Below are 25,560 nucleotides of genomic sequence, written 5' to 3'. Positions count from 1 at the left end.
GCCAACGGAATTCTCCCTGGTCTTCTTGTTGGTCACCCCTCAGTCTTTTGAACTCATAGAATTTACAGTGCAGAAGGAGGCCATTCGGCCCATCGTGTCTGCACCGGCTCTTGGAAAGAGCACCCTACCCAAGGTCAACACCTCCACCCTATCCCCATAACCCAGCAACCCCACCCAACTCTAAGGGCGATTTTGGACACTAAGGGCAATTTATCATGGCCAATCCACCTAACCTGCACATCTTTGGACTGTGGGAGGAAACCGGAGCACCCGGAGGAAACCCACGCACACACGGGGAGGATGTGCAGACTCCGCACAGACAGTGGCCCAAGCCGGAATCGAATCTGGGACCCTGGAGCTGTGAAGCAATTGTGCTATCCACAATGCTACCATGCTGCCCTACAAACTCAAGTTGAAACATTTCTAGATGAAACCCCAGAATCGGAAATGCAGTTTTACCTCTTAAACCCAGTCCACCCACAGCCACAATTCCATATTCGGACTCTTACTGCTCGCCCCCTGCCCCACTCCCCAATCCCCAACTTTTAAGACGCCCCGGGCGGGATTCTCCGGTCTCCGGTGCCGAAATCGCAATCGGTGATCGGCCGGAGAATCCCCATTTGCGCCGACATCGGGGGCGCCAGCGCTTTTGCGATGCTCCGACACCTCCAAAGTGTATTCTGGGAGTACGCCGCACGTCGTATCGACGTTACCTTATGCCCTCCCCCCCGATGCTCCGCCCCCGACCGGATCGAGGACCCAACGGCGTGGGCGTCTCATGCTATATTTTGTCGGGAACTCAGTGTGGCAGCTGCGGACTCAGTCCAGCGCCGCAACAGTCGGGGGAGAGCCGATCTGCGGGCAGGGGGGACTGTGGCAGGGGCTGGGGGCACTGTTGGGGGGTGGTCTGGGGGTCGCAAGCCTGGCCAAAGGGGGGGCATTATTTGGTAGGACGGGTCCATGCACGGCCAGCGCCATATTGCACTCCGCGGCCACTGCATGACGCCGCTGTGCGCATGCACGCCCATGAACCCAGCAATTCTCCGGCTGTGTAGGCAGCAAGAGCATAGTGCTCTACGCTGTCTGCCTGCTAGCCCCTCACCAAACAGAGGATTGGTGGCCGTTTTGTGCCGACTTTTCAGTTGTGAAACATTACCGTTCCCACGCCGGCATCAGGACATCGCCTGAAAATCGGAGAATCCAGCCCCTTATTTCCTCAAAATATAAAGTTTACCTATTCATATTTACACTTCCATGTATGTTCAATCAACTTCAACGACAACACTTTGTATTTATATGACATATTTGATATATCACAGTGTCCAAAGGCACTTCACAGGAGTGCTATGAAACAAAATTTGACACTGAGCCACATTAGATTTCCTCATATAGTTATTTAGTTTTTTGGAGCACCATAAAGAGAGGGAGGGCGGTAGAAACTTTAGTGAGGGAATTCCATTGCCTCAGACCCTGGCATCTTAAGGCATGGTCGCCAATGGTTGAGCAAAAGGCCAGGACTGGAATACTGAGTTCTCAGGAGATTGTTAGACTAGAGGGGAGAAGATGGAGATATGGACCGGGACAAGCTATAGAGGCATATGGAATCAAGGATGGTAATTTACAAATTTTACTCATAAAGGAGTTAGTTGCCCTCAAATCAACTCCCTGCTTTGTGAATCAGCCTCCAGCTCCGCTAGCTTGGGTATGGCAAGACACGACAAATCAATGCCTTTATGGTGTTCAGGGAGGAACGTTGTCCTGGATATTGGGAGAACTTGCTGCTCAGAAAACATCAAACTCGAGTTTACAAAGCTGGGAGCCATTTACAATTCGTGAGTGCAGACATAAAAATGACCTGAATTTTAACTTTATGAATTTGTGTTTGCAATGTGCTGCTTTTTGCATGATTCTGGTAACTGCGCTTCACTAGTTGCCAAAAATTGTAAAATGATCTCTGCAGACCTGCAGGGGAATTATATCGCACAGCATTAACTTGTGTGTATAATATGGAATAAGGAGCATTTAATGCCAGTGTTTGTGCTCCACATCAGCCTCCTCAGTTGTGTTTGGTCTTCTATACCTTGCAAAGGACTCCACCAAACACCTCAACTTGTCCATAGCAGGATCTTTATTAAATCACATGTGGTAAGATAGTGATCTGTTACAGAGCAAGTTATCATGGAGTTTCTTTGTATTCCTCTGGAACTACACCTAGCACGATTGTTCACCTCTATGTCTTACTACCATCTCCTGCAACCATCTGCTGCTGGCCGGATGTGTCTCCACTTACACGGGAGTCCCTGATCACATGACCACGGTCTTGAGACCACATGGTGTGTCTGCGCCGCCATGCACTCGTTGGATGTCGCACACCATCCATTTTTGATGTTGCTTACAGGCATATCACCACACCCCTCACCCTACTTCATTTTTCCATATCAACCAACCCTCCCGCACCCCCCCCCCCCCCCCACCCCCCTGCCAGTTCACCCACCGCCAGCCATTCACCATGCTGACTGTCACCATTCCTTCCCTGTCGCTAGGTCAAAATCATGGAATTCCTCCATAAAAGCACTGTGGCTGCACCTACACTGCATGGTTTGCAGTGGTGCAAGAAGACAGCACACCACCACTTTTTCAAGGGCAATTAGGGACGGGTAGTAGAATGCTACCCTGGCCAGTGTTGCCCACATCGCATGAATGGATAAAACAAAATGTCATTCTGTGCCTTTCTCTCTCGTACACTTCTCCAGCTTCCCCTTAAAATGCATCTACGTAGTCACTCCAACTACTTCATGTGTTGACGAACTCCCCTTCTCCTCACTCTCCGGGTAAAAAGATTTCACCTCAGTTGATGATTGGATTTATTTGTGATTATCTCACACTTATCGCCCCCATTTCCAGCACACCTCACAAATGGAAACATTTTGTCTACAGCCGAAATGTCATTTGCCAAAATTGCAACCCCTTCGGCCTTCTCATCTTCAATCCTCAACCCCTTGTTGTTGATCAAGTATATTGTTAAGTTCCAACTCACTGGAGTCTATTACAATGTGGAGCGCAATTCAATTCTCTTGTCTATGATATTGGTTTTGTTGTCTTTAACTGTACCCCCCCCCCCCCCCCCCCAACCAAATCAATGGAATACAAAGTGGAAGAATGTGTGGTCACACACTTTGGAAGGAGGAATGGAGGCATTTTCTAAATGGGAAAATGCTTAGGAAATCAGAAGTACAAAGGGACTTGGGAGTCCTTGTTCAAGATTCTCTTAAAGTTAATGGGCAGGTTCAGTCGACAGTTAGGAAGGCAAATGCAATGTTAGCATTCATGTCGAGAGGGCTAGAATACAGGAGCAGTGGTGTACTTCTGAGGCTATCTGGGCTCTGGCCAGACCCCATTTGGAGTATTGTGAGCAGTTTTGGACCTGGTATCTAAGGGAGACTGTGCTGGCCTTGGAAATGGTCCAGAGGAGGTTCACAAGATTGATCCCTGGAATGAAGAACTTGTCATATGAGGGGAGGTTGAGGACTTTGGGTCTGTACTCATTGGAGTTTAGAAGGATGAGGGGGGATCTTATTGAAACTTACAGGATACTGCGAGACCTGGATAGAGTGGACGTGGAAAGGATGTTTCCACTTGTAGGAAAAACTAGAACCAGAGGACACCATCTCAGATTAAAGGGACGATGTTTTAAACTGAGATGATGAGGGATTTCTTCAGCCAGAGGGTGGTGAATCTGTGGAACTCTTTGCCACAGAAGACAGTGGAGGCCAAATCACTGAATGTCTTTAAGACAGAGATAGATAGGTTCTCGATTAATTTTTTAAATATAAATTTAGAGGACCCAATTATTTTTTCTCCAATTAAGGGGCAATTTAGCGTGGCAATCCACCTAACCTGTACATCTTTGGGTTGTGGGGGTGAAACCCACACAGACATGGGGAGAATGTGCAAACTCCACACGGACAGTGACCCAGGGCCGGGATTCAAACCCGGGACCTCAGCGCCGCAGTTCCAGTGCTAACCACTGTGCCACATGCCACCCTGGTTCTTGATTAATAAGGGTATCAGGGGTTATGGGGAAAAGGCAGGAAAATGGGGATGAAAAAAAAATCAGCCATGATTGAATGGTGGAGCAGACTCGATGGGCCAAGTGGCCTAATTGTGCTCCTGTGTCTTGTGGTCTTATGGTCTAAATCCCTCCTGAAACACAGGGTCTAGAACTGCATGGGGAATTCTCTGGCCATTCCCACCTTCTGGTTCCGGCGACAGCGAACCCCGCTGTGGGCTCCCTGGCGACAGAGGGTGCAAACAACTGGAAAACCTGTTAACAGCGGAGGGATAAAAAGATTCCACCACTGACCAATGTCAGGCCACCTCTAGAACATAGAACATTGATGATACAGTGCAGAAGGAGGCCATTTGGCCCATCGAGTCTGCACCGACCCACTTAAGCCTTCACTTCCGCCCTACCCCGTAACCCAATAACCCCTCCGAACCGTTTTGGACACCTAAGGGTAATTTCGCATGGCCGATCCATCTAACCTGCATGTCTTTGGACTGTGGGAGGAAACTGGAGCACCCGGAGGAAACCCGCGCAGACACGGGGGTAACGTGCAGACTCTGCACAGACTCTGCCACAGCAAAACATGCCATGAAGGGGGGAGGAAAATCACACATTATGGTTCCCCACATCTGGCTTCATCAATGTTTTGTGCAAGTTTATTATCGCTTCTTGAGACACATTCTGCTTTGTTTCATTTACTTCACGCTGTCAACAAAGTGCAAATGATTTTAGCGAATTACCAACAATTACACTCAGATTCCCTCATCCGAATTGTTTTGCTTCACCCACCCCTTTCCCCAATTACCGTCAGTTGGCACTTGTTTATTTAGTGACATTTCCCTCTTACTCATCTTGTAAAATTTAAGATCTTCCTGTATTTGACTCACCAAATTCCCTATTAATTGTGACCTGGCTTCCTGGTTTGGTTTCGTGAATGAGCCTCGATCCCTTTATTTCAGTGCCCAAGTCCAAACAAGTCAGCATATATAGGCCAAGAAGACACTGATTCCCAATTTGCTGTCCTTTTCCATGACGTCACCGGTTTATGAATAGATAACCAGTTATCAAGATCAGATTGTTTCCTTGAATGCTCCCTTGCTTCAAAGACATTGATGAAAGTCTTTGACACGGTGCTCATTCATTAGACAAATTCATTAGACAAATTCATTAGCCATTTGTGTTACGGATCAGTATCACCCAACTCTAACCATTTGTGATATATAGCAGCCCGTTGTATATTCCGCCCTCCCATTTACTTCATTCACAGCCTGAAATATGGTGGCTTTTTATAATGTAGGAAGTGACAGCCAATGTGTGCACAACAAAGTCCCAGAGTGAGATAATGACCACATAATCTAATTTTTTAAATCAATATCAGTTGAGGGATGTATTCTGGCCAGAACAATGGAGAGAACTGCTCATGTCTTCTGAAAAATAGTGCCGAGGGAAATTCAATGTCCGCTTAAGAGTGCTGACCGGGTCTTGCTTTGACATCTGACCGGAAAGGACTTAGGAAATAGGAGAGGAATAGACCATTCGGCCCCTTGAGCCTGCTCCTACACTCAACTAGGTGATAAATAATCTTCTATCTCAATGCTAAGGTTTGAGGTCCGTGGGGCAAAGTTTAGAGGAGAAGTGTGAGGCAGGTTTTTCACACAGAGGGTGCTGAGTGCCTGGAACGCGTTGCCAGGGGAGAAAGCAGATACATTAACGGCGTTCAAAAGGCATCTCGACAAATACATGGAGAGGATGGGTAAAGAGGGATACGGCACAAGGAAGTGGTGAGGGTTTTGGCCAAGGGTGCTATCATGACCGGTACAGGCTTGGAGGGCCGAAGGGCTTGTGTTTGTGCTGTATTGTTCTTTAGTTCCTTGTTCAATATTGAAAGAGGAGAAGAGCAGAGCAGGAACTCTTAAATGAAATGAAATGAAAATCGCTTATTGACGCGAGTAGGCTTCAATGAAGTTACTGTGAAAGGCCCCTAGTCCGGCGCCTGTTTGGGGAGGCTGTTACGGGAATCGAACCGTGCTGCTGGCCTGCCTTGGTCTGCTTTCAAAGCCAGCGATTTAGCGCAGTGTGCTAAACAGCCCAAGTTAGGCTGAATTTGGCCAAAAAAAGTTTTGCTTAAACTTTGATGAAAGTAAATGGAACAGAATGCTTGAGGCACTAACTAGTAGGTTAGAAAGAGTTTAAAACAGGGCACGAAAGAATCAGCAGAGAAAGGAATTCTGAAGGTTGGGAGCTGGAGGGGCTGAAAGCATTGGAGTGACTTATAAACAGGTGGGATCAATCTTTCCAGCCTCAATAATGGATTGGATAAGGCACTTTCTGACTCACCGCGGGCTGAGATTATTCAGTCTCTTCAGAGTGTATACAGTCCTCCAGTCATTTTCCAGTTTTCTATCAACAGCGCAGCTCGACTTTGCATATGGGTAGCCTTTCTGCCTCTCTGGTCATTAACATTCTTGTACAGTGAGATATGAATAACTCATGCAAGAGCCAGTTACAACAGCTGATTTCCTTGCAGCAATGAGCAATGAAGGCCGACTGGGGACACGTTCGCAGTGATATTCGGCACAACATTCAAGCTTTCGGTAGACTGCAACATTTTCAAGCTTTGCCCTTCGTGATACAAGTTGGTTCAAGAAATGCTTACGAATGCAAGAAACAAAAGCTGAAGGAAGCCAGATGGACCTTTGAGCCAAGTCAATAAAATCACAGTTGAACCTCGACCTCAACTCCTATTCCTGGAAGGGTCTATGTTTTCCGTAGAAGGGTGTTTCGTTCTCGACAGATGTTGCCAGACTTGCTGAGTTCTGTAGTGATCTGTATATGTACAAGGGGTCAATGTAGATGCAATACAACTGAGCAAGCACCAGCGGGAGCACGGGAGAGGTATAAATAGAGAGAGAGAGACAGGTAGAGGGACTTTCAGGAACGGCAGCTGGGAGCAGAACAGACAGGCAGCTCAGATGTAACACAAGTTAAACTCTGGAGAGAACAAACTCACAATAAAGCATCTGCTTCAACGTTAAGACTACGAGCTTTATTCAGAGACAAGGAACAGCACATGGTACCAGGAGACTACAGAATGCTTACTATAACACTACATAAGCTGCAGACACAGAAAGACCAAAATGGCAAGGAACCCTCCTATTGGACCTGCGACGTGAGAAGACTTTGCTAATTCGATGATATCTGTTGGAACCCCACCTCAGCTGAACACAACCAGTAATTTCAGTAATGACTGGAAAAGAATTAAACAAAAATGCTACATATATATATATATATATCACGGCTAATGATTTAGAAGCAACCTCAGAAGAAATGAAAATAGCACTGCTCATCGCAGGACATGATGCTAGAGAAATATATAATTGCTTTAAATACTTGAAAGGTGTGAAGACAGCACCAGATTAGAAGTATTACTAAAAAAATTTGAAGAGCACTGTATGGAATTTGAACAGTACTGTATGCTCAGAGAGCAAATTGCACAGAGAATGAGTGATGCAAAACTCAAACAATCACTATCAGAACAGAAAGGGTTCAGTCTAGAAAGCGCGAGTGAAAAGTCCAGATCGAAAGGAAAAAGTAACTTAAACTTCTTACAAAGAAAAAATGCTGAAATCCACTGTAAAATGGCGTTTGAGCACATTTTACAGTCTCCGGGGAACAAACGCCGAAAATCTGCGCGGGTCAGTCACTAGAGGGTATAGGTTAAAGATCCATGGGGCAAAGTTTAGAGGAGATATGCGAGGCTGATATTTTACACAGAGGGCGGTGAGTGCCTGGAACGCGTTGCCAAGGGAGGTTGTGGAAGCAGATACATTAACGGCGTGCAAAAGACATCTTGACAAACGCGTCGATGGGGTGGGGATAAGGGACATGGCTCAAGGAAGTGCTGAGGTTTTTGGCAAAGGTTGGTATCATGACCAGTACAGGCTTGGAGGGCCAAAGAGACTGTTCCTGTGCTGTATTGTCCTTTGTTCTTTGATAGCACAGATAGAGGTGATAACACCACAGTCTCAGGCTCCGCAGGCAGGAAGGGAATGGGTGACCGCCAGGCAGCGCAAGAGGACCAAGCAGGCAGTGCAGGAATGTCCTGTGGCCATTCTCCATCAAATCTGATATCCCGTTTTGGATACTGTTGAGGGGAATGGCCTCTTGCAGATAACAGCAAGAGCCAGTTTCATAGCACCACGGTTGGTTTTGCTGCACAGGGGAGGAGGAGTTGGCATTGACATGCAGCAATCAAAGGGGACTAAATGCTGAGGGGAATAGATAGACATTTCTGTGGCTGCAAAAGAGACTCCAGGATGGTGTTGCCTCCCTGGTGCTAAGATCAAGGATGTCTCAGAGCAGTTACAGGACACTCCGAAGGGGAATGATGCACAGCCAATTGCCGTGGTACACATTGGTACAAACAACATAGGCAAAAAAAAAGGTTGAGGTCCTAAAAGCAGAATATAGAGAGCTTTGAAGCGAGTTGAAAAATAGGACCTCAAAGGTCTTAGGATTACTACCAGTGCCATGTGCTAGTCAGAGGAGAAAAAACAGGATATATCGAATGAATACGTGACTAAAAGGAAGGTGTGAGGAAGAGGGTTTCAGATTCATGGGGCATTAGAGGAGGTAGAACCAGTACAAACTGGACAGGTTATACCAGGGCAGGACCAGGACTGATGTCTTTAGCTTGCTCGAGTGGTTGGGGTGGGTTTAAACAAATATGTCAGCAGGATGGGAACCTCTGTAAGGATTCAAAGCAGGGGGGATCAAGAACAGGAGAAAAAAACAGCAAGGAGGATAAGGAAAGTGATAGGCAGAGAAATCAAGGGCAGCACGGTAGCATAGTGGTTAGCATAATTGCTTCACAGCTCCAGGGTCCCAGGTTCGATTCTGGCTTGGGCCACTGTCTGTGCGGAGTCTGCACATCCTCCCCGTGTGTGCGTGGGTTTCCTCCGGGTGCTCCGGTTTCCTCCCACAGTCCAAAGATGTGCAGGTTAGGTGGATTGGCCATGATAAATTGTCCTTCGTGTCCAAAATTGCCCTTAGTGTTGGGTGGGATTACTGGGTTATGGGGATAGGGTGGAGGTGTTGACCTTGGGTAGGGTGCTCTTTCCAAGAGCCGGTGCAGACTAGATGGGCCGAATGGCCTCCTTCTGCACTGTAAATTCTATTCTATGAAAATCCAGAAAGGACACTGTAAGAAATATAGTAGGGATGGGACAAGGAACATTAAAAGGACAGGCCTCAAGGTTTTGTATCTGAAAGCGCAGAGCACTTGAAATAAAATGGATGAATTAGCTGCGCGGATAGATGGAAAGGGGTATGATAGAGTTGGGTTTAAGGAGACTAAGGCTCCAAGGTGACTAAGGATGGGAATTAAACATTGAGGGCTATTCAGTGCTTAGGAAGGATAGACAGAAAGTAAAATATGGTGGAGTTGCATTGTTGATTAAATAAGATATTGATACAATATTGAGGAAAGATATTAGAACAGAAAAATCTGGATGGGTCGAGTAAAGAAACACCAAGGTGCAAAAAGCATTTTTGGGATGCACCCCGCTTCCCTGAAGCTCCCTGCTGGAGTGGAGTCAATCTACTGGACAAGTGGGAACTGTTCAACCTCTGACATTTCCAGTCAAGAACTAAGACGACTCCAATTTCTGTCATTGAGCTGCAGTACACAGACGATGCCTGTGTGTGTGTGTGCACATTCAGCAGCCGAGCTACAAACCACCATCTCGCATTCACCGAGGTATATGAAAGAATGGGCCTCAGACTAAACATCTGGAAAACAAAGGTTCTCTACCAGCCCGCTGCCTCCACACAAAACTGCCCCTCGACCATCAAGATCCATGTTGAGTCATTGGACAATGTGGATCATTTTCCATACCTTGGAAGCCTCCTCTCGGTGCGAGCAGATATTGACGACGAAATCCAACACCGACTCCAATGGGCCAGTGCAGTCTCAGACGTCTGAGGAACAGAGTGTTCGAAACACCGAGACCTCAAATCCAGCACCGAGCTCATGGTCTACAGAGCAGCCATGGTTCCCCTCCCTCCTCTATGCATCAGAAACATGGACAATGTACAGCAGACACCTCAAATCCCTGGAGAGATATCACCAATGATACCTCCACAAAATCCTGATATCCACTGACAGGATAGGTGTACCAATGTGAGTGTCCTGTCCCAGGTCAATATCCCCAGTATCGAGACACTGGTCACGCTCGACCAGCTGCGATTGGCTGGTCACATTGCCCGCATGCCCTACAAAAGACTCCCGAAACAAGTGTTCTACTCTGAGCTCTGCAATGGCAAGTGATCATTAGGAGGACAGAGGGAAGGCAACAAGGAGACACTGAAAGCCTCCCTAAATAAATGCAACATCTTCATCGACACGTGGGATTCGCTTGCCTTAAAATGCACTTAACTTGAGAAAAAGAATCCATGAGGGCGCCGACCAGCTCAAGCATCACAGGGTGGGCACTCGGAGGCCAAGTGAAATGAAATGAAATGAAATGAAAATGAAATGAAGTGAAATGAAATGAAATGAAAAAGTGAAAAAGTGAAATGAAATGAAATGAAATGAAAAGTGTAAACAGCAGAATGAGAGCATAGAATTCCCACCCACCTACCTCTTCAAATATGCCAAAAAGAATACAGAATGCCAAACTGTAGTGATAATGTTGGGAATAACGGTAGACAGGAAATCAGAGATGCATCCGATAAAGGAATATCTGTGATTGTGGGTGAATTTAAGCTGCATGTTGATTGGGTGAGCTAAATCAGTCAAATAGAGGAGAAATTTCTGGTGTATATGAATGGTTATCTGGACCAATACGTTGAGGAACCATCAAGGGAACAGGACATCTTGTAATGGGTGTTGTACAATGAAAACGAATTAGCTAGCAACCTAGTTGTGAGAGAAGCCTTGGGGATGAGTGACCAGCTCATCATAGCCAACTCATGCCTCATGCCCCCATAGTTACCCTAACTGAGATTCGGAACCCTGGTCTCAGAATCAGCTACCTCACTGTCCGCCTTCATAAAAAATTCGAAGATGAACTGGGAAACAGTGGGCAGGCAATGGCAGGCATTGAAGGGACAAATAGGTGAACTCCAAAAGCTGTTTATTCCCATATGGCGCAAGTGGAAAGGGAACTGTAAACAAACAATGGCTTACAAGAGAAATGAGATCGCATTAGATTCAAAGAAGAGGCATACAAATTAGCAAGAAAAAGCAAAAGAACTGAGGATTTGTAACAGTTTTTAATTCCAGCAAAGGGGACCAAGGGATTGATTAAGAAGGGAAAAATAGAGTATGAAAGGAAGCTAGCTGGGAAAACCGACTGTAAAATATTCTATAGAAATGTAAAGAGTTAAGTTAAAATTGATTAAAAAATAATGTAGTACCCTTACAGTCAGAAATGGGGGAATTCATAATGGGGTACAAAGAAATGGATGAGGAACTTAATTCGTACTTTGCTTCTGTCTTCATAAAAGAAGACATTAATTATGTACCTGAGGTTCTGAGAAACACTAGCTCCACCTGTCAGATGTGGGAGATCAGGGAGCTTTCTAGTGTCCCTGACGACTATGTCTGCAAGAAGTGTGACCAGCTGCATCTCCTCACAGACCGCATAGTACGGTTGGAGCAACAGGTGGACTCATTGCAGAGCATACAGGGGGCAGAGAGTATGACAGACACTAGCTTCAGGGAGTTGGTCACAACACAGATTCAGACAGGTAAATGGGTGGCCATCTGGAGAGGCAGGAGCCTCCTGTGGCCATTCTCCTCTCAAACAGGGATACCATTTTGGATACTGTAGGGAGGGGGATAGCCTCTCGGGGGAAGATACCAGCAATAGCCAGACCTGTGGCACAATAACTGGTTCTGCTGTAGAGCAGGGGTCGGGTGATTCCAAGCGAGTGATAGTAGTAGCAGATTCAATAGTCAGGGTACAGACAGTCATTTCTGTGGCCGCCAACAGGATGGTGTGTTGCCTCCCTCTGCCAGGGTCCTGGATGTCTCTGAACGGCTACAGGGCATCCTGAAAAAGGAGGGTAAACAGGCAGGATGTGATTGTCCACATTGGTATTAATGACATAGGTACAATGGGTTGAATGGCCTCATTCTGTGCTGTGAGAGTCAATGAAGTAGGTTATCATTTGTGTTGAAATAGAAGAGGAATTAGGTACAAACGCACACTGTGTTAAGCCATGTAGTTTGGCTGTTAATCCTAGGCTACAATGTTCAAAGGCGTGCATCCCCTTTACAAAAGGAGTACAGACACCATCACAGACAGGCACTAGGTGTCCTACGTGAGCCAGTGCATTGCAAAATAGAGAATGCTGCAAACGCAGCCAGGTCAGTCATCTCTGTGGAGAGAGGAGAGAAATCACTGAGCTCTGCGATATTAAATTTCTCATCCTTAAGTTCAAATTGCTCCATGTCCCTTGTGTGTCCTCAGATTTCATTGCACCACAATTGGTGTTCAGCTGCCCAAGTGCTAAACATTGCAACGCCCTCCTGAAGCTTCTCTGCCTCCCTTCTATCCTCCTTTAAATCTGCCCCTAAAATCTATCTGTGATCAAACGTTTGGCCGTCTGCACTAATATTTCTTTCTGCACACAATTTTTGTCTGGTGATGCTCTTGTGGAGAACCTTTAACTCTGTTAAAATTACTTACTTAATGTACGCTGCTGTGCTAGAAATGTGGTGGGAATCCTGGAGATAGATGTCATTGCAGGGGCTGGTTTAGCACAGGGCTAAATCACTGGCTTTGCAAAGCAGACCAAGGCAGGCCAGCAGCACGGTTCAATTCCTGTACCAGCCTCCCCGAACAGGCACCGGAATGTGCGACTAGGGGCTTTTCACAGTAACTTAATTTGAAGCCTACTTGTGAGAATAAGCGATTTTCTTTTCGTTTTCGTTTCATTGGGTTTTTCCAGATGCTTCAGACAGAGTTACATTCAAAGTTAGATATGGCGTCAAGGACATCCCTGGCTGTAGTTTGGGTGATAATGATCATCTTTATTATTGTCACAAGTAGACTTACATTAACACTGCAATTAAGTTACTGTGAAAAATCCCCTAGTCGCCACATTCCGGCACCTGCTCGGGTACACAGAGGGAGAATTCACAATGTCCAATTCGCGTAACAGCTCGTCTTTTGGGGCTTGAGGGAGGAAACTGGAGCACCCGGAGGAAACCCACGCAGACACGGGGAGAACGTGCAGACTCCGCACAGACAGTGATCCAAGCCGGGAATCGAACCCGGGACCCTGGTGCTGTGAAGCAACAGTGCTAACTAATGTGTTGAGCTTTCACCAATGTTTTCCTGGTTTCAAAGACAATGGGCTGGATTCTCCGATTTTCAGGCTCTGTCCCCAAGCTGGCATGGAAACGGTGGCGTTTTACGACAGAAATAATGGCGTAAAACAGCCACCGATCCTCCGTTTGGCTGGGGGCTAGCATAGAGCAGCCGGCTCTAGCTGCTGATACGGTGTGGAGAATTGCCGGGTCCGTGGCCGCACATGTGTGCGCAGGCAGCCTGCAGCGGCTGCGCCGTGCAACATGGTGCCGGCCGCTCGTGGTCCTGGCCTGCGAAATAGCGACCCCCCCTTTGGCAGCTCGCGCGACCTGGACCTCTCCCCCACAGTGCCCCCGGCCCCTGGCAAAGCCATCCCCCCCCCCCACCCGCAGGTCAGTCCTCTCCCGACTGTGGCAGCGCTGGACTGAGTCCGCAGCCACCACGATGAGTTTCCTACGGATGAAACCACACACAACCGACACCATCGGGAACGCAGCCAATCGAGGCCAGAGCATCAGGTGCAACGTCCTGTGGCCGTCGATACATCGCTGGCATGCTCTCCGAATACGCCGCTTTGGAGGGGGAGGAGCTGGTTTGGTCATAAACTTTGATTCTCCGGCCGATCGCCGAACGGGATTTTGGCAGCGCCAACCGGAGAACCCCGCTCTATATATTCCAGGTGATGTTTGCTCGCCTTTTGGCTAATGAGCCGGCTAGAGCCGGCGATGCGTCCTTTTGGAGAGGCCCACTATAGTAAGTGGCTGGCGGAAGTGACCGGGGTGCAAGGACCATGGGCGTGCTGTGGTAGCCACCAGAAATGCACCAACCAGTGGCCCAGGATCAGCAAGAGGCCCAGGCCACAGGTGATTGAGAGCGGGAGAGGTTGGCGGTGAAGAAGTCGCCGGCTCGGTGAGGCAGTGGGTCGGAACAGAGGGCGGGGATGGTTCTCAGAAGGGTCCCCCTTACCTATTTTGGGTCCCTCATTCAGGCATTCAGTACCTGTCACAATGGAACCCACCACCCCCATTTCTATCAGCCTGCAAGCATATCTAACAGGCTCCCCAAATGCCAACATTTACTGCCCGCAATTAGCATCTGAATAGGAAGGGAATTCATGAGTCTCAATGGGGCAGAGGTGCAAAGGGGGCGGGGTCCCCACCGGGGTCCCCACCCTACACCCTTCGTCCTGACTGGATACACCCCCATGCTCGTCTCCAAACCTGCTTCGTGGGAGGGCATTAAAAACTACCCTCTCCTGCTTACGGACAGCAAGTTTGTGTTGCTTTCCGATGAGTCTCTTCAGTCTCGGTGAAGAACAGCAGCTGATAAAGAACACTGTCAGCTGAAATAAAACTGCAAGATGTGTAATTAATTGCAGCATCTCTGCTTCCAGCAGAGGTGAAGAATGATTGCTTCACACCTGAGCCAGCGGCTGACATGTTCAGCACATTTTTGTAGTGATGTGTGAGGAAACCCTGAAGGTTTCTCTGTGTCTGTCGCAAGGCAAGGCTGCCTTCAAACAAAAGCCTCTGCTGCATGAATGTATTTTGAGAGTACTACAGACCTCCAAATGGCGAAAGGGAGCTAGAGGAACAAATATGTCGGTGGATTTCTGAGTGCCAAGTTGGTGAATACAACTACCCTAATATCAATTGGGATATGAATAGTGTGAAGGGTTCAGAAATTCTTGAACCACATTCAAGAGAGCATTTTTACACGGCACGTGAGAAGACCAACGAGAGGGAGTGCAATTCTAGATTTATTCTTTGGAAGTGACACCAGGCAAGTCAATGAAGTAGCAGCGGGCTGCCATTCTGGAGACAGTGACCATGATGCAGTTAGATTTGTGGCCCAATCTACCTGCCTCATCACGCGTGACGCTGGATGCGACGAGGCCGTTAAATCCCACGAGAGGCCTTGTGAGATCTAATGAGGTCTTGCGAAGCATCGCAATCTGCATCCCACCAACAATGGGTGGGAGCAATGTTCAGCCCAGGTACCTCTTCCTACTTAGATCTATCCCGATCTATATCCCCAAGGCCATGTTCAACTCACTGGACAAATTAATCACAGCATTTGTATGGGGAAGGGGAAGAATGCTAGGATCCCAAAGAAGGTCTGACAGAAAACAAAGCCCAGGGTGGGCTAGCCCTCCCAAACCTACAATACTACCATTGGGCGGCGACAGCAGAAAGAGTAATGGGGTGGATTAAGTAGACAGAAGCCGAGTGGATGCACGCGGCAGAGGCCTCCTGCAGGGGGTCCTCACTCCAGGCCCTCGCCATGGCAGCACTCCCATCCCCACCCAAAAAGCACTCCAGCAGCCCAGTGGTGGTAGCTACCCTCCAGTCCTGTAACCAGTTACGGCAGCAATTCGGACTGACCGAAATGTCTGACAAAGCCCCCATCTGCAACAACTATACCAGCGCTCACTGACGCCACCTTTAAAAGGTGGAGACAGGACGGGGGGGACATTGACAGTCAGGACCTATACTCCGACGGCAGGATCGCAACAATGGACAAACTGACGGAAAGGTTCCAGCTGGTTAAGGGCAACAAACTCAGATACCTGCAGCTTATAAACTTCCTACGGAAGGCGACAAGGACGTACCCGCGACCACTCTGACAGACGCTACTGGAGGAATTACTGGACGCAAACATTCTTGGTAGAGAAAACTGTTGCAACATGTACAAACAACTGCTAGACAGGGCTGACACTACTGCGCGCAACGAGGAGGAAATGGGAGAAAGACTTGCGACTCAAAATAGGGTGGGGACTCTGGAACCAAGCATTACATAAGGTCAACTCCACCTCCACATGCGCGAGGCTCAACCTCACGCAACTAAAGGTGGTACATAGAGTCAACTTAACAAGACCCCGAATGAGTAGGTTCATCCCGGAGGTGGAGGGCAGATGCGAACGGAGGCCCGGCCCACCATGCCCAGATGTCCTGGTTTTGCCCCAAACTTGCTGGGTACTGGACAACCTTCTTTGAGGCAATATCCAAAGTGGTGGAGATGAGGGTGGAACCGTGCCCGAAAGTGGCGGTCTTCGAGTTATCAGACCAGCCAGACTGCTTCATGAGGAGGAGGGCAGACGCCCATGCCTTTGCCTTTCTGATCACATGCAATAGAATCCTGCTTGGCTGGCGGTCAACAGCACCACCCAAAGCTGCAGACTGGCTGTCCGACCTATCGGAATTTCTCCAAATGGAGAAAATTAAATTCGCCATCCGGGGGTCGGAAGATGGCTTCCTTGGAACATGGGAGCCATTCACCCAAGACCTGTTTGTGGCCAACAAACAAACAAGTAAATAATCAAGTAGCCGAGCCAGGGAAAGTAGACAAGACAGGAGAATAGAGGGAAGGAAGGGAGGGAGGACTCCGTGAGGAGTGGGGAGGAGGAGCAGTGCAAGAAGGGGTAACCAAACACAGCTGAAAAGAAAGGGGAGCTACGGAGGGGACGGGCAGGGAAGGTGGCAGGGAAGGGCGCAAAGGGCACGGCATTGAAGGAAACAGGAGAAAAGGAAGAGTAATATAGAGGGCAGCCAGAGGGGAGGAAAGAGGAGGGAACACAAACTGAAAGGAGAGGATGGGAAACAACAACGACTACAACAAACACAGCAGGGGAAAAGAGAGTGAGAAAGTACAGGCGGGTGGAACGACAGACGGCTGATGCAGAGGCAAACACACAAAAACAAAAAAGAAAATCAACCGGGAGAAGCAAGTAACATCAGGCGAAGCACCCAGGAGAGCCCCTCCCACCCGGTTCTGTTTTGCATATTCTGTATGTATTTTTTAAAAAGAGAAGGGAGGGAGAAAGTCCCCCGTTCCCCCCCCCCCCCCCCCCCCCCCCCCCCCCCCCCAACCCCACCATAGCATGTGTAATGAAACTTTCCATTTGTTGCTTCTCCGTGTGGACACTTCCCCTGTTTTTATTTTCCCACCCAATGGTCTTTTAGTTATGTCGTGTTTTTGCTATTTCTTTTTGGTTTCTCTGTGTGTACATCTGCAAATATACCCTGTATAACACCCAATAAAACATCCCTTAAAAAAAAATGGGCGGGACCAAAATTCCCATACCCTGAGCGAGCGCCATTTAGCTCTGGTCTCCACCAACATGGCCAGGCGTACCGGCACTTAGCGGAGAGGGGGGTTTCCCTGTCGATCCGGAGCCCCTGGGTGGTTGGGCTCTAGGAAGGCAGGTATCCTGGCATGCCTCAATGCCACCCAGGCACCATGACACTGCCCATCTGGTACCCTGGCAGTGCCACCTGGGGTGCCCTGCTCTTATGAGGTTGGGTGCGAGGGAGATCGAGGACCCTCTCATTGAAAACCCAAAGATGTTTTACCCGTATGATAACCTCAAAACAACAACGCAGGGATGTATGTGGTAACCTGGTGGGCAAATTATTTGAAATACTTCTGATAGACAAGATGAGCTGCCACTTAGAAAGACACAGATTGATCAGGGCAGGGCACCCCAGGTGGCACTGCCAGGGTACCAGATTGATCAGGGATAGTCTGTACGGGTTTGTTCGGGGAAAATTGCACTTTATTAACTTAATCTCATTTTTTGAGGAAGTAGCAAGGAGGATTAATGAGGGTGATGCACTGGATATTGTCCTATTTTCCAAGGTCTACTTCCCTCTGTTCCCCACCCATTCATATATCTGGTCGGCGCGTAGAAAAAGAGTGCCCCCACGGCACAGGCCCGCCTGTGGATCGGTGGGCCCCGATCGCGGACCAGGCCACTGTGGAGGCACCCCCCGGGACCCGGGAGCCCGCCCGCGTGCCAGGCCCTGCCGGTATGGGACCACGTCCAATTTACGCCGGCGGGACTGGCAAAGAATCAGCGGGACTTCGGCCCTTCGCAGGCCGGAGAATCGCTGGGCGGGGCCCGACCGGCGCATTTCCCGCTCCCGCCGAACCTCCGGTGCCAGTGAATTCGGCGGCCGGCAGGGCGGGATTCACGCCGCCCCCCGGCGATTCTCCGACCTGGCGGGTGGTCGGAGAATCCCGCCAGGAAGGCCATAATTATTCTGGAGCGAAAGCAGAGGCGATTTACAAGAACGTTGCCAGGGCTTGAAAATTGCAGCTATGAGAAAAGATTGCATAGGATGGGGTTCTTTTCCTTACAACAGAAGAGGCTGAGTGGTGGCCTAATTGAAGTGTGCAAAATTACAAGGGGCTCAAACAGGTGTAAACAGGAAAGACTTGTTCCTCCTTGCTGTGTGCGGAGTCTGCACGTTCTCCCCGTGCCTGCGTGGGTTTCCTCCGGGTGCTCCGGTTTCCTCCCACAAGTCCAAAGATGTGCAGGTTAGGTGGATTGGCCATGATAAATGGTAAATTGCCCTTAGTGTCCAAAAAATGTTAAGTGGGGGTTGCTGGGTTATGGAGATAAGGTAGGTACGTGGGCTTCAGTAAGTGCTCTTTGTCAGGGCCGGTGCAGACTCGATGGGCCGAATGGCCTCCTTCTGCACTGTAAATGCTATGATTCTATGATTCTGTTACCAGGGTCAGTTACGGGGGTACTATAGATTTAAGGTGATTGCTCGAAGGTGTAGAGGGGACATGAGGAAAAGCTTGTTCAGCCAGATAGTGGTGGGGATCTGAAATTCACCGCCTGAGTTGGTGGTTGAGGGTGAAACGCTCAACTCATTTAAAAGGCACTTGGATACTGTGCATCTGAAGTGCTGCGACCAGCAAGGATATGGACCAGGGGCTGGAAGATGAGATCGAAATGAGTGGACAGTTGATTTTTTTTCTCCTTTTTTTTTGCCGGCGCTGATATAATGGGATGAATGGCCCCTTTCTACACCGTAACCTTTCTATGGTACATAGATATGAAAACACAACTCAGAAATTACACACGGGGTATTTGATTTAAGAACCTCCAGTCTCGGTCCCATGGCCATTTCTATTGGCATTGCATTTGACTTGTGCAGGGTGGAACTCTCATCTGCGGCTATGAGGTTAAGGTCAGGCTGCTGGAGGGGCAGAAGAACTTATAAGGCCTCACTCCTGGCTTCAGATGGAGAATCTGACATATCAAAAGCAGTTGGTATGCCAATTGAGAGAGAGAAGGCACACCGACCCTTGCCGGGGTAAGCTTCAGGACCAGCAAGCTGGCTGAACCCATCCCAATAGAATATTCCTGGATCAGTCCACTTGCTCAGGAGCTGTTGGCAATCGTGCCAGGGTGGGCGCATGCTTTGGATATCCACCATAGTAACACATCGTCGCACTCCGTGAATTCTGTGTCAGAATCGAATCCCTCATTCGGACCTAAGCCTATAATCTGAGCAAATCCTTCAGTGCATTCTCGTTGCACTTGCAGAGTTGGCGAGAACAGATGTTGAACTGAGGGAATGCAGTCTTGTGAGAGAAAGCAACGGAGCCCTGCTGGCTTCAGGGAGATGTGAGAGATCCCAAGGGACTATTTTGAAGTGCAGGTGTCACGGGGTTATCCCCGATGTTCTGACCAACACCGATACCTCAGTTAGAATCACAAAAACAGATTAACCGGCCACGTTGTTGCTGCGGAAGCTTGCTGTGCACATATTGAGGGCCACAGTGCCATCATTACAACAGCGACTGCACTCCGAAAAGTACTTAATTGGCCATAAAGCAGAAGCCATGAATGGTGTTCCACCAATGCTGGCTAGTTGTTCAGGATGCTGAAATATCAATCATCTAAAGGGAAGTATTTTGAGCTGTTACAAAGCAATATGAACCCAGATAAAGCCATGATGTGGAGATGCCAGCGTTGGACTGGGGTGAGCACAGTAAGAAGTCTTACAACCCCAGGTTAAAGTCCAACAGGTTTGTTTCAAACACGTGCTTTCGGAGCACTGCTCCTTCCTCAGGAGCACCTGAGGAAGGAGCAGTGCTCCGATATCTAGCGTTTGAAACAAACCTGTTGGACTTTAACCTGTTGTTGTAAGACTTCTTACTGAACCCAGATAAAACACTGGATTGCATAAATGCAAATTTCTCCTTTTTTAAAACCGACAATAATCGGACCTGCGAATGTCCAGTGCCTAAGCTGGAAATAGGTAAACGATTTATGGGAAATATGTTTTGCAAAGACACAAGTGTTGTGTGCTTAAAAAACAGCACTGGAAAGAAATAGGAGTTGGAGTTCCCTAGTTACGTGACCATCATTGAGAAGCAATGGGCTCTGAATCGCATTCACCATCCTATGCATCCCTCAGACACATCAGTCACGGGGAGGCGAGTTATGTTCTGATTCCTCGGAAAAGCCGACAATTTATCATATATTTTGTCTTTTTTTTAATTCAGCCTATTGAAACACTGCAGAATAAATCAGCACCTGGAGAAGCAAGGTGAAACGTTTGTTGCCCTGGTAACCGGCCTGCTGGAAAGGCTGCTGGACTACAGGACTGTAATGAACGATGAGAACCAGGCCCACAGCATGAGTTGCACTGTAAATCTTTTGGTAAGTGACAGAGGTCATTGTGAAGTCGAATCAGAATCGGTACTCTTCTCATGAAAGACTTTCAAATCAGGGGGAAGAAATGATTAGCTAATGCAACAGTTACACAATGGATTACAATTTATTACCGCCTGGGGCAGCTGATCACAGGATCACAAGATAACTACAGACAAAAGTGACTAGTTGACTGTCTTTGGGATATGGTAGCAGACTGAATTAGTACATCAAACAGAATTATCTGGAGATGTGAGTTTAAATCCCAACACAGCAGCTGGAGAATTTAAATTTTGTGAATTAAATAAATCTAGTATTTTCTCTTTCTGACTCTCTCCCATTGATAGCAAAGATTAGGAATAGGCAGCAAGCAAATCCATCTCAGCTCGGGTGCCTTCACAAGTCACACCTTTGCTGATGCCCAAAAGAGGCCAACCCTTGAGAGTCAGGTTCTGCGATAAGTGCTGCATATGAAGCTGCCAAGTGTCTTGATGTTTTCGGCAGAGGCATTTGTCGCCAAGCTGCCGTAGTCACTGGTCGTTGTGGTGGCGTACAGCATCCAGAGGTGTTGCCGTTTTTCTCTGCCATCAGCTAATAATGATCTTTATTATTGTCACAAGTAGGCTTACATTAACACTGCAATGAAGTTCCTGTGAAAATCCCCGAGTCACCACACTCCGGTGCCTGTTCGGATACACTGGGGGTGAATTCAGAATGTCCGAATTACCTGCAGAATAGCCCCTCAAAGACTTTGGGCTGGATTCTCCATTTGGGAGACTAAGTCCGCACGCCGGCGTGAAAATTGTGTTTTACGCCAGGAAAACTGGTGCAAAACGGCCACCGATTCCCTGCTCCATTGGGGGCGGGGGGGATAGCAGGGAGGCAGCTTAGAGCTCGAAGCTCTAGCTGCCGATATGGCCCAGAGCATTGCCGGATCAGTGGCCGCGCATGCGCATGGCGGCAGGCCTGCAGCGGACGCGCCGTTCTTCATGGTGGACCGCAAAAATAGTTCCCCCCATTTCGGCTGCTCGCGTGGCCCACCCCACCTCCCCACAGTATCCCCAGCCCCGAATAAAGCCACCCCTGCCTGCAGATCGGACCTCCAACGACTGTGAAGGCGCTGGATTGAGTCCGCAGCCGCCACACTGATATCACGACAGGTGAGAACACACGTGTCACACGGCGTCGGGAAATCGGCCGGTCGAGGACGGAGCATCGCCGGGCGGGTCTGAGGCCGTGGATACAGCGTACGGCATGTTCGTGGACTACGCCGCTTTTCAGGGAGCGGAGCATCGCGAAAGCGGCACTGCCCCTGATTTTGGCGTCATCGGGGATTCTCCGCCCCGATTCCGGTGTCAGGAGTCGGAGAATCCATCCATTGGTTTATAATTGTCCAACTCATGTACATAATGTTTCGTTAGAATTCAGGACTGATTAATTTAGTTAAAGATTGCATAAACGTGTTAAAGGGGAGGGATGTGAATGTTCCTTTAAGGCAACACAGGACAGTAAGGGTCTTAGGTGACCAATTTTTATAATAATAACAATCTTTATTGTCACAAGTAGGCTTACATTAACACTGTAATGAAGTTACCATGAAAAGCCCCTAGTTGCCACAATCCGGCACCTGTTCGGGTACACAGAGGGAGAATTCAGAATGTCCAATTCACCTAACAAGCAAGTCTTTTGGGACTTGTGGGAGGAAACCGGAGCACCCGGAGGAAACCCACGCAGACACGGGGAGAACGTGCAGATTCCGCACAGACAGTGACCCAAGCCGGGAATCGAACCTGGGACCTTGGCGCTGTGAAGCAACAGTGCTAACCACTGTGCTACTGCGCTAGTGACTCCCAAGTCAGATACTCGATGTAAAGGGCCCTCACATGATGCTTGCAGGCATCCTTGAAGTAGAGCTTTGGGCATTCTGCTGGTCATCTGCCAGCGGTTAACTCACCACACAGAGAGTCCTTAGATATGTGACCACCTTCCACTCTGCAGACGTGCCCAATCCAATGAAGACACCTCTGTTTTAAGTTGGAAAACCCTGGGTGCTCTGCCTTTGAATGGACTGCCACAGTCGCGATTCTGCCCTGACAGGATATGCCGACAATGCACCACAAACAGCAAAGGTGGAAATTGGAGAGCTTCATTCTTGGTAGCTGTCAGATGTCAATTCTCAACCATAGGACAAGGTGCCAGCTTGGTACTAAGGTTCAGCTTGATGTTATCCCAGGAATGATTCCTGGGTTAGCCAAAGCTGGTAGCTGCTTTCCCCATGGGTGGATCAAGTTCTGCATCAAAGGGCCGATTGTCTGTCACTGTGGAGCTGAGGTAGCAAAATTTGCTAACTTCTTCAAACTGTTTCGTGAAATTAATTAGTATGACAATGTTGACAAAGGGACTACTGGATTGTCATAAAAACCCACCTGGCCCCTCAGTATCTTACACGTTTCAGTAAGATCACCTTTCATCCTTCTACTTCATAATCCATCTGACATTTTTTTTTGCCCAATCACTTAACTTATCTAAATCCCTTTGTAGACTTCTTATGTCCTCAACACCATTTACTTTCCTGCTCAGCTTGGTGCCATCAACAAATTTTGAAAAATTTGAGTCTTTCATTGATTGCAAATAGAAGCGACATATATTAGTACACAGGGCCGTGTTCTTTTTAGACAGAAAGAACACGTACACATATTGCGCCTGTTCCATCCAAACAAAATATGTGACAGCCATTTGCTGATTCATTTCTCATGGCAATACCTTGATGAATCTGGGTCAACCTGCCTGGTTTACATTTTAAAAATGCTTGGAAGCATCCAACTCTGTCAGTCACCATCCAACTGCTGCAATCTCCATGGCAATGTCTCTCCTAATTGCCAACTAATCAGCATTCTCTTTTCATAAATTATAAATTGTCATTTTTCCCTTATGCTGGTATTCTTGTGAAGTGCCCTAATGGGTGCAAGATGAAAATCTTCGTCATGCCTCCATAGAATCCCTAAATTGCAGAGGGAAGCCATTCAGCCCATTGAGTCTGCAGAGATGCTTCAAAAGGGCACTATACATAGGCCCGATCCCCTGCCCTATCCCTGTAACCTAGTGCATTGATCATGGCCAATTCGCCTAGCCTGCGCACATCTTTGGACTGCGGATGGAATCCGGGCCACTCGGATGAAACCCCCTCAGACAGGGGGAGAACATGTAAACTTCGCACAGACAGTTACCCAAGACCAGAATCGAATCCGGGCCCCTGGTGCTGTGAGGCGACAGTGCCAACTACTGTGCCACCGTGAGTGCTTTTTCAGCCACACTCTAGATTGTAAAGAGTTGATGTCCCAGTACTGGAGTGTGGCACTCCAACAGTAATAACCTGCCAACCTGAAAATTACCCATTTACCCTATTCTCTGCTTCCTGTTAGCTACCAATCCTTTATCCATGCTGATATGTTACTCCTCTGCATCATGAGTGACGTAACCTCTGGACCAAGATGTTTTTTCCTGGCAGCATAAAAACAATGGGCCGAAATTGCCTCCTTCTGTGCTGATTTTGTTCTGTTCTGCCATAGATTCCAATTCTTTGATATCTTGTTTATAAAACAGAGAAATGCGGGTGTTTTCTTTTCCCTGTGAACTACAAGATCTTTGACATGGAAGCTGCATTCAAGCACTCATTACCACTTGAGAAACCTATTTTGCATAAGTTACCAAATCCCTTCATTTATATCAGAAAAAATAAACAATTTAGTTTGCTGTAGGATTCCCTCTTCCAGCATGGTGGCCTGCTGAATCTTTTATTTTTTGCAAATCATTAATGAAACAATTCAGGATGGATGAATCACTCTGACATTTATTGCTTATTATCATATTTGTTCTGCTCGCCTTTCTCTGATAACAATTAAACATGATTTATTTTAAATATTGAGCTAAAGTCTGTGCTCATTAAGTTGAGAGGCACCAATGATGGGGAATGGCGAGAGAGGGAGGAGAAAGGTTAACATTTGCACATTCATGGTCATGTTAAATGCTTCCGCATTAGCGGACAACTTTGGAGAGTAAATTAACTCCAAAACAAGAACAGAAAGTTCTGGAAAGTTTTTCATAGAATTTACGGTGCCGAGGGAGGCCATTCGGCCCATCGAGTCTGCACTGGCTCTTGGAAAGAGCACCCTACACAAGGTCAACACCTCCACCCTATCCCCATAACCCAGTAACCCCACCCAACACTCAGGGCAATTTTGGACACTAAGGGCAATTTAGCACGGCCAGTCCACCTAACCTGCACATCTTTGGACTGTGGGAGGAAACTGGAGCACCCGGAGGAAACCCACGCACACACGGGGAGAACGTGCAGACTCCGCACAGACAGTGACACAAGCCGGGAATCGAACCTGGTACCCTGGAGCTGTGAAGCAATTGTGCTAACCACCATGCTACCGTGCTGCCCGACAGTTTTGATAATTTGACAATTGAATATCAGTGAGCAGATTATTGCTGAGTGAGTGCTGCTTGATAGCAAAATACCTTCCACCATCTTACTGATGAGGGCAATGGAACAGTGTTATCGTTGCGCTTTCTATCAGCACCCAGTCCCCCACTGGGGAAGCAGATGATCCTACCAGCAGAATGAATTAAGAGAGAAACAATCGAGCTGTGAAAGAGCCTCCTTGTGCAATCCCCGTTCCCCCGAGAAGCTCAGTCTGAACAACTGAGCCACCCTC

General features: G+C 48.0%; 1 protein-coding gene across 1 annotated transcript in view; it reads left to right on the top strand.

The window, feature by feature from the left end:
- The window catches only part of LOC119963845 (dedicator of cytokinesis protein 2-like), a 1,353,280-nt gene that overhangs the window by 1,140,624 nt on the left and 187,096 nt on the right, over nt 1-25,560 (top strand). The window contains 1 exon segment of the mRNA XM_038793193.1: nt 20,692-20,848. Coding sequence (XP_038649121.1) covers nt 20,692-20,848 — 157 coding nt within the window.

The sequence above is a fragment of the Scyliorhinus canicula genome, chromosome 3, assembly GCF_902713615.1.
Source record: "Scyliorhinus canicula chromosome 3, sScyCan1.1, whole genome shotgun sequence".
NCBI lineage: Eukaryota > Metazoa > Chordata > Chondrichthyes > Carcharhiniformes > Scyliorhinidae > Scyliorhinus > Scyliorhinus canicula.
Note: the sequence above shows the minus strand (reverse complement) of the source record. Positions and strands in the feature narration are given on the sequence as shown.